This window comes from Sebastes umbrosus, chromosome 9 (genome assembly GCF_015220745.1).
Source record: "Sebastes umbrosus isolate fSebUmb1 chromosome 9, fSebUmb1.pri, whole genome shotgun sequence".
In the NCBI taxonomy this organism is placed as follows: domain Eukaryota; kingdom Metazoa; phylum Chordata; class Actinopteri; order Perciformes; family Sebastidae; genus Sebastes; species Sebastes umbrosus.
The window spans coordinates 21,390,457-21,405,495 of record NC_051277.1 but is presented as its reverse complement, the minus strand read 5'-3'; the positions used below and the strand labels follow the sequence as shown (position 1 = coordinate 21,405,495).

Sequence of the window (15,039 nt, the reverse complement as noted above, 5' to 3'; positions counted from 1 at the left end):
AAGTTTGTTTTGAATTTGTTCCCTTTTATTGTTTTGGATTTTAATCACGTTTCTTTTTACATTTTGATGTAGAGCTTTTGTACGGACTCCAGGAAGAGTAGTTTCTACCATGGTAGTAACGAATGGGGATTCCGGGTAAATAAATAATTCATTTTAAACAATTATTTTATTGCAAGTTGTATTGGGAGAATCATGGTTTAGTGGAATTTATTAAGGCATTTTGACATAAACAAGAGCATCTCAATGTGTGAACAGCACACGGATGAAAATGGAACAACATTTTTTGTCTTTTTGCAGTTTCCACAGTGCAAGATCAGTATATTGTCATAAACAGTGGTTTCACTGTTTACCAAGCGCTTTAAAACTTTGCTTAGGCCAGACTGCAGTGTGTGTTGACTAAAACCAGAACCATTTGCTGCCATCTGCTGGTAAGAATTGTACATAAACATTGAAAAGGCACACAAATGCTAGATATAGTGAGGTTTGGATAAAGATAAACTGGCTCGTTTTGAATTGTCCGTTCAGACTGACCTGATCACCTTATTGTCAGTGAGTGTAACTGTACAGCCTTACATTTCTCAACAGTCTTAACCTCTATTCTACCTTCAAGCCCCTTGTCTGAGGTGAGGGTAGCTCTGCACTGTGCGTGCTATCCCATCCTTCAGACTGACTACCGGTTTGTAGCCCAGGTCCTGCTTGGCGCGGTCACAGCTGTAGTAGTGGTGGGTTCCAGCCAGGGCCACTCTCATTGGTGTAAAGGTGGGTTTAAAGGACACTAGAGGGCGCAGGATCAGGGACAGCAACCAGAGGAGCAGGGCCAGGCCGTACACAAGAGCGTAGGGGAGGTGATAGCGGGGGGCAGCATAACCCAGACCAACCAACACCTCAGACATGAAGTCCCAGAATCTAATTGGCTCGTCATTGGTGATGTGGTACGGCTGAAAGTGAAGCGGAAGATACAAGAGTTAAGAATTTGAAATTCAGTTTGCAAAGCATTCACAAATGAAAACTCTGATCCTGAATAAGATAGATAAGATATAATATATTATTATTATAAGGTATAATATGCAGGAAATCTCTAAAAAACTATGTACAGACTGATACAAAAATAATCATCCCTTATGACCCACTAGAAGTGTGGTGGTGTCTGTATCTGCAGAGACCCTGCCCTCTGCCTGTATTTTCTCTTTTCTTCTTATTTTGCTGTGTTTAGGACGTTTCTGGGCTTCAGCAATAACGTTTTATCTTTCTGATTCACTAATTTGTTCTCACTAACGCCGCTCCCTCTCTTCATTCACTCTATAGCTAGTTCTACCATCGCTGCTCCCGCTCTTCATCACCGACTCGTTGAGCCGTGGAGGAGGGTACCAACTTTGAATGTCGTGTGTTTATCAACAGCAGCCGACAACTGTTTCCATATTATACCCGAAATACAAGCATGCACCTGAAAATTAGCATAATAGGTCCTCTTTAAACCGGCTCACTCTGTGTTTGATTTTATTCTCACTCACTTTTCCACATATGGGGGAGTCGGGCCTCAGGCGTTCAGCAGCCAGGATGTGGCCATGAACTACATTCTCCACAAAGGTGAAATCCACCAGATTGGTCCCGTCACTGCAGAAAACAAAGACAGAGAATTAAATTAAAAAAATAAACCAATAAGCACTAAGGTTCTAAAAAAAACAAGAGTTTAAGTTTTTAATCATTCAGCACACTGGTACAGCAGCCTATGGGTCTGAGCCACTATCTCAATACTAAATGCAACTTTTCAAGTGGCAGGGAGGGTAGTGGGTAGGCCGGTGAGTGAATGAGAGTGGATAAGTAGGTTTTAGAAACAATAATATTACAGAATCCAGTATTTGTGATGTAAGACCATAATTACACGTAGATATGATGATGTATTCTGGTCAAACAAGTTAGCAATTGTAACGCTAGAAAGGCTAGCAGAACTAGCTGCAGCCTTTGAAAAATCGGTGCTTGTGTTGCCTCCACAGGTGGTTGATAAATTAGTATTGTGCAACCACTTCATGTCGGTTCAGGTTTGGGAGAGCACTGACAGTCTCCTTGTCACTCTCTTTCTCTACCATTCTTACTTATGAAATGCACCAACTAATATAGGTTACGATACATGAACCTCAATGAGTGATACATATATTTGTAATTTTAACTATTTTACAGAAACAATAGCAATTAATTCTATTTCTATTAGTAGATTAAACTAGTTGGATTGACATCAATCCTTAACCCATATGACGTACCCAATGATGAACTTCATCTTGCCCCTGCGAGCCGTGTCCACTAGAATAGGAACCAGCTGTGGGTCCCGAGGGCCAAAGATGCCATGAGGCCGGATGGCAACTGTGAGGAAACCCTTCTCCTTGTCACAAGCCTCGAGGACCAGCTGAAACACAAAGGACAGTGGTCAATATTCAACTCTGCATACTGCAAAACCGTATGATCATTTGCTCTCTTCTCTCTCGTGAGCGTGACTGATTGTGAAGGGCGTGGAGCAGATCGACCTGCAAATAACAGAGGAAGTCCTGGAAAGATGCACTCACTACTGCTGAAGGTGATATTATGTTGTTGATGTGTACAAAATAAAAAAAAAATTATACTGATGTCATTATTAGGAAGGAGGAAATTTCAAAAACTGTTAAATCATAGATTCATTAATATCACTTTCAAATCACGGGGAGCTGGAACCTGTGCTGGCAAGTTCAGTATATCAAAGGCCTTAACACACTCAAAATCATAGCTATGTGCAATTTAGAGCCTCCATTTGAAACTGACTTTGGTTTGACGAAGGACACAAATACTTAACTAGCAGAACTTGCAAACTCTACAAAGAATTGAACCAAACAATCTTGTTTTTGAGGCAACCGCACCAACTGGGCTACACTGGTGAAACCATAACTCACTCTCCTACCTTTTCTTGCTTAATCTTGGTCTCTGTGTAATAGTCGATGGGCTTCTTGGCGTATGGTAGATCCTCTTTCCCATTCTTAATGTCTGTCCCTTCAAACACCACGCTGGCACTGCTCGTCAGGACCAGTTTCTGGCAGAAAAAAAAAGAACAGTTAAACCACTTCAATGGCATCTTTCATCCTTAAACAGTAGGCATAAATAAAAAGAGAAAGCCCAGCCTTTCATCCCCCGGCTGCCTGCCCCGCTACCTCACCTGTACTCCAGCCTCGATGCAGGCCTGAATAACGGTGCGTGTGCCCTGAATGTTGACCCTCTCAAATAGCCCGCGGTCATCGCTGGCAGGGGCTGGGGAGGCACAGTGGAAGACCAGGGACACGTCCTTCATAGCTGGTAGCAGAGCCTGGAGAGGAAAGTGACATACACCACACAGCTATTGATAATTGGTCAAGGTCAGATATATATTTTGTTAACCCCCTGAGACCCACGGGATAACGGAAAAACTGGCATGGCCATTTTCAAGGGGGTCCCTTTACCGCTGACCTCAAGATATGTGAATAAAAATGTGTTCTATGGGTACCCACGAGTCTCTCCTTTACAGACATGCCCACTTTGTGATAAACACATGCAGTCTGGGGCAAAAACTACTTCAAAAACTACTACAACGCTTTGCATACAGTATATAAGTGCTATTTCTGACTATTCTAAAATGATGTGTTTGAATATTTCTGCATACTGGGGTCCCTAAACAGTCTTGGAATTGCATAAATGGTGTATCACTGTAAAGCTGAGACTCTTGTGGATCCAGTGAGCACAACTGTATTCATGTGTGATGATGAAAGTCCCCATAGTAGTCATTTCATTGAAGTGAGACCATTTTTTTTAATATGACCTCACTGTATAAAATGACCTGAGGTGACCTCTAGGATAATCAAAACCTCATGAAACTTTACAACCACAAACTAAAGACCTAGGGCATTCAGAGAATGAATGGCTTAGATTGACAATAAGGGGGTTTCTGAACAGTTTCCAGAACAGAAGTGTTTGCCATCTAATTCCCGAAAAATGCAATCAACCCAAAAATTGCTGCAACAACTTATGAGACATAATAGAGCACGGGAATCATATACTTCCATCACACTTTTGCAATTTATTTTAAATAATTAATTAATGTATTTATTTCTAATTCATGACTAGAACAACTTGACATACAGTGCTGCACTGCATCTCTCCAGGCTCCCAGCTTTCACCACTTCTATGTGTCATCTACTGCTGACCTGCCATCTCCCCCTAAAGACCCCCTGTACTGTACCCCCCTAAAAATAAGACAAAAACTGGTGTATTGTGGGACTCAGATGGTTAAGGTCTTTTGGGGGTTTTCATTGGCAAACTGCAGGTATTTCAGGTCTCTAAAACCTTTATAAAAACACTGTATTTGGACAATTTCCCTTGCAAAGCAGATGTCTTATTACAAAACTGAGTCCTTTCACTGTGTAAGTCTGCTATTGAGACATTCAAGGTGTTTGTCCTCCAGACTGAGTCTCACCTGTTGGTCGCAGAGGTCTCCCTGGTGGAAGGTGACACCAGGCAGCTCGTAGCTCTGACGGATGTCAAACACAGAGACAGAGTAGCCTCGGTCCAACAGCTTCTCCACCAGGTGTCTGCCCAGGAAACCAGACCCCCCGATGACTGCGCACCGTTTGTTACTCTGCAGGACACACAGACAGTGGATATTGATTCATGTCGAGCAAACAGAACTAGCAATAAGAAAAGATAATTCAGATTTGAAACATTTTAACTCACCGGTCGAACGCGCGTGGCCATAATTAGTGAAAAGTGACAAACAGGTGAGAGAAAGTGTCACTGAAGTATCACCAAAACATTTACGCACCATGAACTGAGCCTGGATGAGCTGAGTGAGAAGTGCTCTGTGATTGGTCGAGCCACAGCTCAGCATAAAGGTAACATTCGAGAACAGCCAATCGTGTACACGCTACGTCAAAGAACGCCACAATATGAACCAATCACAGACCACGAACTGGTTCTATATCCGCCTCCTAGCTCATAGACCACGCCCCCTGGGATGCTTCATCCAGAGAGGAAGTGTGAAACTTGTTTTTTTTTTTATGTATTTCATATCATTAGCTATTCCTTATTATCTTATTATTCTCTATATAATTATCATCTTCTTTTCTTGTTTTTATGTATTTCAATAATACTAACATTTTTAGAGAATGTTTTTCTTCTTCTATCCCTGGGGTTTTGTTTTAGTATTTGTTTGTTTTGCCATGTATATTATTATTAACTAAAACACATAAAGAAAAAAAAAACATACAGACAGATTAAACCAATGTCCATATAACTGCCATATAACATAGTGAGGCACGTTGTAACATTGTTAAGAAAAGTGCTATACAAATAATGTTTATTATTATTATTATTATTATTATTATTATTATTATTATTGTTATTATTATGGATGTTGGCCGCAAATAGGCAATATCTGAACTCTATTTGCCTATACAATTAGGCTATTATCTTATTTTTCATATATATTATTACATAGCCTATAGCCTATAATTTTTGATTAGTATTTTTGACTTTGTTATTATTATCATTAGCTATTCCTTATTATCTTATTATTCTCTATATAATTATCATCTTCTTTTCTTGTTTTTATGTATTTCAATAATACTAACATTTTTAGAGAATGTTTTTCTTCTTCTATCCCTGGGGTTTTGTTTTAGTATTTGTTTGTTTTGCCATGTATATTATTATTAACTAAAACACATAAAGAAAAAAAAACATACAGACAGATTAAACCAATGTCCATATAACTGCCATATAACATAGTGAAGCACGTTGTAACATTGTTAAGAAAAGTGCTATACAAATAATGTTTATTATTATTATTATTATTATTATTATTATTATTATTATTATTATTATTATTATTATTATTATTTTTATTATTATGGATGTTGGCTGCAAATAGGCAATATCTGAACTCTATTTGCTTATACAATTAGGCTATTATCTTATTTTTCATATATATTATTACATAGCCTATAGCCTATAATTTTTTATTAGTATTTTTGACCTTGTTATTATTATCATTAGCTATTCCTTATTATCTTATTATTCTCTATATAATTATCATCTTCTTTTCTTGTTTTTATGTATTTCAATAATACTAACATTTTTAGAGAATGTTTTTCTTCTTCTATCCCTGGGGTTTTGTTTTAGTATTTGTTTGTTTTACCATGTATATTATTATTAACTAAAACACATAAAGGAAAAAATACAGACAGATTAAACCAATGTCCATGTAACTGACAAATAGCCTTGAACTAAAATACAATAGTCCTAATGGAACTAGAGCATGAAGGAAAAACGTGTAATAGAAGAAAAGACATATATTTATTTATTTATTTCATTGCAATTTATTCATCTATATTGTTTGGTTGTATTTTTTCTTGTTGTGAAGCACTTTATAACATTGTTAAGAAAAGTGCTATACAAATAATGTTTATTATTATTATTATTATTATTATTATTATTATTATTATTATTATTATTATTATTGTTATTATTATTATGGATGTTGGCTGCAAATAGGCAATATCTGAACTCTATTTGCCTATACAATTAGGCTATTCACAACCAGCACTGCTCCCAGTAGACCACTTACACTTACACACCAAAAACTGACAATAACTGCTGCACTATACTGTATAATGACTGCGAAATATCATTATCATTATTACTACTCAGGTGTAATTCATACTGTGCAATATGTTCAGGTGGAATTTCATTTCATTCTCACTGTGCAATATTGTTAATAGTCTTTTTGTCAATACTGTATATACTGCTCCTATTTTTATACTTCCTTCTATTTAAATGGTTCATATTTTGTTACACTTTGTTTAGCTCTTTTTTACTGTGTTAGCTGATGCATCTTGTTTGTTGCACTATCCCCTTTGCTTCTGTACACTGCACATTTCCCCACTGCGGAACTAATAAAGGAATATCTTATCTTATCTTATCTTATTATCATTATCATATATATTATTACATAGCCTATAGCCTATAATTTGTCATTAGTATTTTTTACCTTTATTATTATTATCATTAGCTATTCCTTATTATCTTATCATTCTCTATATAACTATCATCTTCTTTCTATTAGAAGCTCTGATCTGAGATCAGCTGACACTAGGGGGTGTATTGAGTCACAGAGTAGCACGAGCAAATGCACCATTTATATCATTCCATATGTAATATGATATATTTTGCATTTTGTAAATATGACACAAAGAGTCTCCATATTCTGTGTCAGTGTTTTATAGCCTATCTCTTTGGGGAAATCCAAGGAGATATTTCACTTCAGTCTCTATAACAGCTCTGCATCTTCTGATCGTGTCTTACACCTCGTGATCTTCAGCAACCAATCATCTTTTTGCCCGACTGGTGCGTTTGATTTTTACTCCCACTCGTGCCTGTCTTCACCCTGCCTTAATTTGCTCCACAGCCATAAAACACGCCGACACAAGGGGTGAACAAACCAAACAACCAGGTGCTCCATGACAGCAGCTTCTGGACAGCAGAGGCTGTGTGTATTGTATGTTGTTAGCTATAGAAACGTTCATTTTGTGCACATTTTAGCAGCAAATCCTGCGAAATAAATAGTGTTTTTTAGGAATAAGAGACTATCTTCTATTCAGGGTAATTAAACAGTTAATGCGGATGTAGAGAATAAACCGTTTTATCTCTCCTCCCCTCTAAATGATAGGGAAGCTTCATAGCCCTGAGGAAAACATATAGAATAGATCTGCAGTTTCCTTTCTGTCAATAATAAATAAACAGCAACTGATGGTAAGTAAAAATGTTTCATAATAACCTAAATCTTTGTTTGTGTGTTTGCACCTGAGTCACAGGTGATGGATATTTACATTATTCCTTTACAGGTATACATTTTTTTCCCCAGACACCTCTCTGATTCTGTTGTTATCATATCTTTAAGATTTTCATCCCTCTGCATTTTCACCTCTCTGATTCTATTGTTATTATATCTTTAAGATTTTCATCCCTCTACCTCCCCTTCCTGTATCCCCACCCCCACCAGGCGACCAGTGCCAAGAGACCATCCCTGCAGGGTCCTGTACCACCTCCTCGCAAGAAGACCACCCCCAAACCAGAGCTGACTGAGGAGCAGAAGCAGGAGATCAGGGAGGCCTTTGAGCTGTTTGACACCGATGGATCCGGATACATCGATGTCAAGGAGCTCAAGGTATAATAAAAGTGCCTGAATGCTGATCACAATCATATGTTTTTTCTGTATGTGTGCATCACTCTCACACCTTTGTCTCCCACTGTGCCAGGTTGCAATGAGAGCTCTGGGGTTTGAACCAAAGAAAGAGGAGATCAAGAAGATGATTGGCGACGTGGATAAGGACGGCACAGGGAAAATCTCTTTCGCTGACTTCCTCTCTGTCATGACACAGAAAATGGTAGATATCTTGTCATGAAATATACTAGGCTATATATGCATTCATACCAGTCTTTAACTTTTCTTTAGTTTTAACTGCAGAATGTAGATTTCAGTTATTAGAGCCCACAACCTTTAAAGGTCCAATATTGTAAAAAGCGAGCTTTTCATCTCTTTTTTCATTATAAAGCAGGCTTAAACTGCTATAAGTATTTATAACGCTCAGTTCATGATGAAATACACACAGCCTGTATTCAGAAACTGTGCCTGCTTTTAAACGAGCCGTCAGGATTTCCGTACAGTTGTGATGTCACACCTGTACAACTGTTCACAGCTTTAAATGTAACATTCGAAATGTGTCCCAATTTATTTCCGGTTGCAGTGTATGGCTTCGTCTGAAATTGCTCAAATACAAATACATACTCAACAGGTGTACTATCATTCAACATACTTTTGTGTGAATATAACAGTATTAGTATGTATCTTTTCGGACGCACTGAGCAGCAATTTACGTCGTAACTTCCCGAGAGCCCCCTTGCCGGTTAGAGACGTGTAACCATGGTAACCTGTGCCAACCTCATGTGACCAAAACGAGGATTTGTGAGAATCAAAATCTGAATTAATATAAAATATATATTACGCCTAGCAAAGTGAAATCTTACACTTAAATTGAAGCGTTATTGACGTTACAGAGCGGTCCGTCAACGTCCGTTATGAACGTTGTCCTCACTACCGCATTGCATTGTGGGCTATTTATGCTGCCGTAGTGTCCAGAGTTGCATACTGTAATATTTCACCTGGAAATAGTATGCAAATCGCGTACTATTGGTTTCATATTGAGGTTTCGGACATACTGAAAAATCTCTGTTTTAGCGTACTAAAAACGTATGTGTATGACATCAGCTGACAGGAAGTAAACTGCTGCTGCTTAGCAACACAATTCCGTTAAAACGGAGCATTTCAGACAGAGAGTAAATACAGGCATATTCAGGCAGACAGTATAAGAAAAATACAGGGTTTTTTGAACATTAAAGCATGTAAACATGTTCTAGTAGAAACACAAAATACAAGTATGAACCTGAAAATGAGCATAATATTGGACCTTTAATTTATCTGTTCTTCGATGACTAAATACCTCCTGCAGAAAACTACTCTCCATCTTCTCTGATTTTAGGCCGAGAAAGACTCCAAAGAGGAGATCCTGAAAGCTTTCCGCCTGTTCGACGACGATGAAACGGGAAAGATCTCATTCAAGAATCTGAAGAGAGTAGCCAAAGAGCTGGGAGAGAACCTCACAGATGAAGAGCTGCAGGTAAAGCACGTCACCGTGGAATAAAACAATATTCAGATATAGGAATATTCACAGCAGACTATTATAACTCACAGGCCAGTTGTGTTTCCAAGTAAAAGGCCATGAATGCAGTTTTGAATCAACATTTGCTTATGAATTCTATCAAACTAGCTTGATTTGCATCCTCTATTCTTCTTTTCATCTCGTCTTATCTTGTGTGTCAAGGAAATGATAGATGAAGCAGACCGGGATGGAGACGGAGAAGTGAACCAGCAGGAGTTCCTGCGCATTATGAAGAAAACCTGCCTTTACTGAAGGAAGTGCTCGACATCAGCGTTGGCGATGGCGAGGGGACCAGTGGTGGTTTCACATGTAATGCTGCTCCATATCTAATTTCCCTTTCCTTATTATCGTGTCGTGCCATTCATCACCACTTATGAGTCAATCAAAAGGTTAAACTGTCATATACTACGCTGAAAGGGAGTTGTTAAAGACTTGTGGTGATATGCCAAACTATCCTCCTTTGATTTAATCTACATTACATTTGCCAAAAACAGTAAGAGGGATACCCTCTTTCTTGTTTGGAATGCTGCATACTTTTATGAAGAATACATTGATAATATTAATGATAATATGTAGGTTATTTATTGTCAAGAAATTCTCAGTGCCTACGTCAATACGGTGACAAACACAGTACATTCCAAGGCTTTGATTGATAAAACAGTGTGTGCATTACGTTTGGTTTACACTGGTAACTCCAGTGTTTCATGTTTTGGCTCTTGTAACCGCTGGTAATTGGGGAGCGCTGTCTTCACCTCAGTGCTACCTGTGGATTTGTGCCTGTGCCTTTTTAAAGGGGTAATCCCACTATCTTTAAAATAGGATTGTGTTTGTATTTTTGTCGTAGCATTGAGTATTTATTCCTCTGTTGTGTTGAACTACTCTATAATACGCAAGTATTCTTGAATGTTTTGTATGATACATAGTGACTTTAATGAGTAAATATAAAGCATATAAGTGTTTATGGTACAAATTAAATATCTTGAAGCAGTTTGTGCTGTCTTATTTCTCATAATTATAAGCATCCCGAATCATTTCAGTGTTTGAGCAGCTTGACTCTATCTTTTTACTTGCATCACTTATTCTACTGATGCTAATAAATGGTTTACAGGAAGATGCTGCAGCATATTAACTCGGCTATCCAACCTGAACCTTACTATTTCGAACAATCAAGTAAATTCGAAGCGTGATGCAATAAATGTAGAAAAGCTGCTGTGCTGAACAGGAACAGCTCTTCTCATTCAGGCAGCTCAGATAAAAACTGTTTTTTTATCGACTTTGTTCCCGTGCGCAGCCTCTCGTATCCTCTGCTGCAGCTCCCGTGAGCGGTAGCCATAAACAAGAGGGATGAGTGACACCCCCAGGTTGTAGATGATGGTGGTTGCTATATCAAGAGCATCACTGTGCAGGTAGCCAGGGATCAGGTAGCTGGCCATCACCACAGGAACAGAAAAGAGGATGGTCTGAGCTGCCTGGAGGGTCAAGGTCACACAGGCTCTCTTGGTGTAAAGCGGTCCTGAACGCATGTCCCAGCAGAGCAGGCAGAAGCATCCCAGGATGGTCAGAGAGCAGAGAGGCACCACCACAGCAGTGGCCACTGTGCAGTAAAGCACCAGAGCCGACGTCCCCGACAGGCAGGGCGTGAGGATGAGAGGTCGACAGCGGGGGAGGGTAAAATTGTCCTGGATAGTGTTGAGGCTGAGACCCAAAGCCACACCGCTGAGCACAGCTGATAGCGTCCATATGGCTGCAATAGTTGCTCTCTTCCTTTGAGGACACATCAGCAATTCATAGCGCAGGGGCCACTTGATGGCTACAAAGCGGTCCACAGCCAGAGCGGTGCTCAGGAAGAGGTCCACCTGTGCAAAAAAAGTGAGGACATAAAGAAGATGCAGTTACCTGGCAGGTCAAAGTTTTGGAAGCGCAGTTTTAATAATGTCAGTCGGAGCAGGCAGGCTGTCAGCAGTGAGTAGAGCATGAATTTAAGTCACATTTATGTCAATCACAGTACTTTTAAAGAGGCCTCCAGGTAAAATGAGTCCTGTTTCTACTGTAAGTTACTGTGCCGCCCTTTGGTCTCATCATTTCTCTCTCCTGAATAATTCACACATACAGTATAATCCTGCACAGGAATTATGCAACTCCACACGGCACAGATTTGATCTACTAATAATATAAAGTATACATGAAAAACTCAAAGGCCAAATTATTAGTGGATGCACATTATCGTGACTTCACAAAAACTTAAAGCATAGGTTGAACATGTTTTCAAGTCTTACTGACATGCCCGTTTCTCCACACTGGCTGTGAAGAGATTCCTTCCTAATACAATTTCAAAATCCACAAATTCAGCCAAAGCTCAAATAAGGCTTCAGCAGTTTGACTTTGTATCTTCTAACGTTACTGCAGTTTTTAGTACCATATTCTCTCTTTGTGTTACTACTGTATCCCTCCGCCGGAGCTCAGCATGGAAACACTGTCTGTGGATACAAAAAGAGGGATTTCTTTTGTACAAAAAAGACTTTGTAGATATCATTTGATGTGTCTAAGTCAGACTACTGAAGCCTCATATCAACTTTAGTTTAACTCAAGAAGTTATTTTTTACACAGAACAAGGATTCTGTGGATTTTATCCCCATCACTTAAAGTACATTGGAATCACTTTAGGAAGAGAGCGCTTCTTGGACAGGAAGGAACAATTACAGTGACCAATAACTATTACAATGTTCTTATGGGCATGTGAGAACTGAGACTTGAAAAGATGTGAACCTCTCCTTTAAAGGTACAATGAGTAGGATTTCCTAAAAAAATCTGTGTATAGACTCATACAAAAATAATTCTTGCAATAATCACTTATGAGCCAGTAGAAGTCTGCGGCGGTGTCGGTCTGCAGAGACCGTTCTCATTCCCAGGGCGTCAAATAGCGATGCTCTGTCACGGCCAGTGGCATTCAATACTGCCGCCCAAGGCCCCCTTTGGCGCTGTTATGAGACGCACCGGGCTTTCCATTAAATACAATATAAACCCATCCACGGCAACAGTAAACGCACAGGGAAAGTGCTGTGGTGACTTAGATTAAAAAGCGAAAAGACACACAGGGCAGGCGGGAGGGTGATGGATGGGTCCAACAAACACAAGGCTTCATCCAGGAGACCGCAGTTTGTGTCCCGTACGTTAAGTTCCCCTTTCACGTTACAATCAGCTGTTCGTTCATGTCCCGTATTCAAAATGTGAAGTCACAATTTCACTGTACAAATGTAGCAATATTTAGTCCAACCATGTTGTATTTTTCCTAAACCTAACTATAGTGGTTTTATTGCCTAAACCTAAGCAAGTGTTTTTGTTTAATTCATGACATGAAGCATGCGTTTACTGTGACCAAAAAGTGACTCTGAGGGGTTGATTAGCACGTGTTTACAGCAACCTAAAAGTGATGCCGAGGGGTCTGACATGAGACCCTGCCCTCTGCCTGTATTTCCTCTTTTCTTTTCATTTCATTTTGCTGTGTTCGGGACGTTTCTGAGCGTCAACCTCTATAAAAATGTAGCAACCAGGTACCAGATCGTAAGCATGTATCCAAGAGGAAGCTACAAAAATGGTGGACACAGCGCCAACGAAATGCAAATATAACGAGGCGAAATTGGACAAAGCTCGTTCCAAAATGAGAGTGAATCTGGGGTCGGATTTCACCCGCTGGCGAGCACCGTAACCCTCATTGAACCGGGGAGGTGGGGCCAACTTGAGGCCCTAAATGTTGTGATCCAAACCGCAACAAATCCTTCTCATTGTGGCTTTTACACCTGAGTATTGTCGATCCATGCCCCCAAAGAACAGGAAGTCATCCTTTCTAAGTGGTCTTCATTTAAACTTAGTTCTATTGTAACTGAGAGTGCAGACTGCTGTATGAATCATAGCTCTGTGTGACTGAAACAAATATGGATCTCATAAATATAATGAATGTTTTACAAACCAATGAGCAGGCCTGGATAGAAGCGCAGAAGATCAGACACTGCGTGACAGGTATTCCTTCTCTGGATCTTAACAGGACTGCTTGGATTGTCGAGAGGAGCTGCTGAAATGGTGATGATGATGGTGATCATTAAGCTCAAAGGAACATATTATCATGATCTCAGTTGTTAATGAAAGGTGCACTGGAACGGTTTAGACCTACCTGGAGGTTGTCACACAGGAGGAGGTGTGTGAGGAGCAGGTAGCGAGTGTGTCTGAGGAGGGACGGGGAGCGCATGATGACCAGGAGTAAAGGGACACTGAGTACGGTGTTCAAGGTGCAGCTCACACACATGCTGACCACCTTTACCAGGTGGTAGATGGTGGAGTTGATCCGTGTCTGAGCCTCTAGTGAGGTCCCATTGCAGTAAATATCCATGACGTAAAGCTCCCTCTGATCTGCCCTCCAGATAGTCTTGTAAAAGATAAATTAGAATAGCAAGTCATTAGCACCAACAAAATCACTTCTACCTCGTCTCAAATGGGCAAAAAAGTGTAATATACTCACCCTCACATTAGTTTCAAAGATGCTCTTCTCTCTTGAGCATTTTCGACATGTACAGCATACACATGGTCAGAAGTCTGTTTCATTCTAATTGCTGTTGTCGACTGACTCTTCCTGTCGTGCCAGCATTAGAGGCTGTCCATTTACTCAGCTTCACCACGTCAACGTGTCAGACCTCAGGCCTAAAACCTCATCCCCTAGACAGTGATGTGTCAACAGCTAGTGTTTGTTATCAGGATTACATTTGCTTATTTCTACACGTCGGGGACAATATTAATACATCTGTACAGAATTGTATTCTACCTGTCAATATTTGCTCGATAGCACAGGCACAGTCATGGAAAGCATAACGCCATCCTCTCTCACCCACACACACATTACCATGTTCCTGGGAAATATTTAGAAAGATGCTTAAAAAAAAAAAAAAAGAAAAAGAGTCACTTTATTTAAAAGTAGTTTTGTAAACCAAATAATCCCTTGGGGAAAGAGAATGTTAAGACATACAGCACATCACCCCCACCCTCATCCACCTCCATTGGCTCCCGGTCAAGTCCTCACCTACAAATCCCTCAATGCCCTGGCTCCTCAGTACCTATCTGACCTCCTCCACCCCTACACACAGTCCCGGAACCTGAGATCCTCAGGCACGGGTCAGCTCTCCATCCCTCAGACAAGACTGCAAACTTTTGGGGACACGGCTTTCAGTGTGACAGCCCCCACCCTCTGGAACTCTCTCCCCATAGAGCTCCGCAACGCACCATCTCT

At 40.0% G+C, this 15,039-nt stretch overlaps 3 protein-coding genes across 3 annotated transcripts; 1 reads left to right on the top strand and 2 right to left on the bottom strand.

Moving 5' to 3' along the window:
- Nucleotides 1–147: 147 nt before the first annotated feature.
- On the bottom strand, nt 148–4,883 carry nsdhl (NAD(P) dependent steroid dehydrogenase-like). Its single transcript, XM_037781000.1, has 7 exons — nt 4,726–4,883; nt 4,469–4,630; nt 3,179–3,325; nt 2,927–3,055; nt 2,259–2,401; nt 1,512–1,614; nt 148–938 (listed from the first exon to the last, which is right to left on the bottom strand). The coding sequence occupies exons 1-7, from the start codon at nt 4,744–4,746 to the stop codon at nt 606–608; spliced, it is 1,038 nt and encodes a 345-aa protein (XP_037636928.1). The 5' UTR covers nt 4,747–4,883; the 3' UTR covers nt 148–605.
- Nucleotides 4,884–7,463: 2,580 nt separating this feature from the next.
- Nucleotides 7,464–10,752, top strand: cetn2 (centrin, EF-hand protein, 2). The gene is made up of 5 exons (XM_037781005.1): nt 7,464–7,797; nt 8,048–8,212; nt 8,304–8,432; nt 9,585–9,722; nt 9,927–10,752. Exons 1-5 carry the CDS (start codon nt 7,795–7,797, stop codon nt 10,014–10,016), a joined length of 525 nt encoding a protein of 174 aa, XP_037636933.1. The 5' UTR covers nt 7,464–7,794; the 3' UTR covers nt 10,017–10,752.
- LOC119494833 (olfactory receptor 10G4-like) lies at nt 10,472–14,148 on the bottom strand. Its single transcript, XM_037781001.1, has 3 exons — nt 13,933–14,148; nt 13,732–13,833; nt 10,472–11,620 (listed from the first exon to the last, which is right to left on the bottom strand). Exons 1-3 carry the CDS (start codon nt 14,146–14,148, stop codon nt 11,012–11,014), a joined length of 927 nt encoding a protein of 308 aa, XP_037636929.1. The 3' UTR covers nt 10,472–11,011.
- Nucleotides 14,149–15,039: the final 891 nt, after the last annotated feature.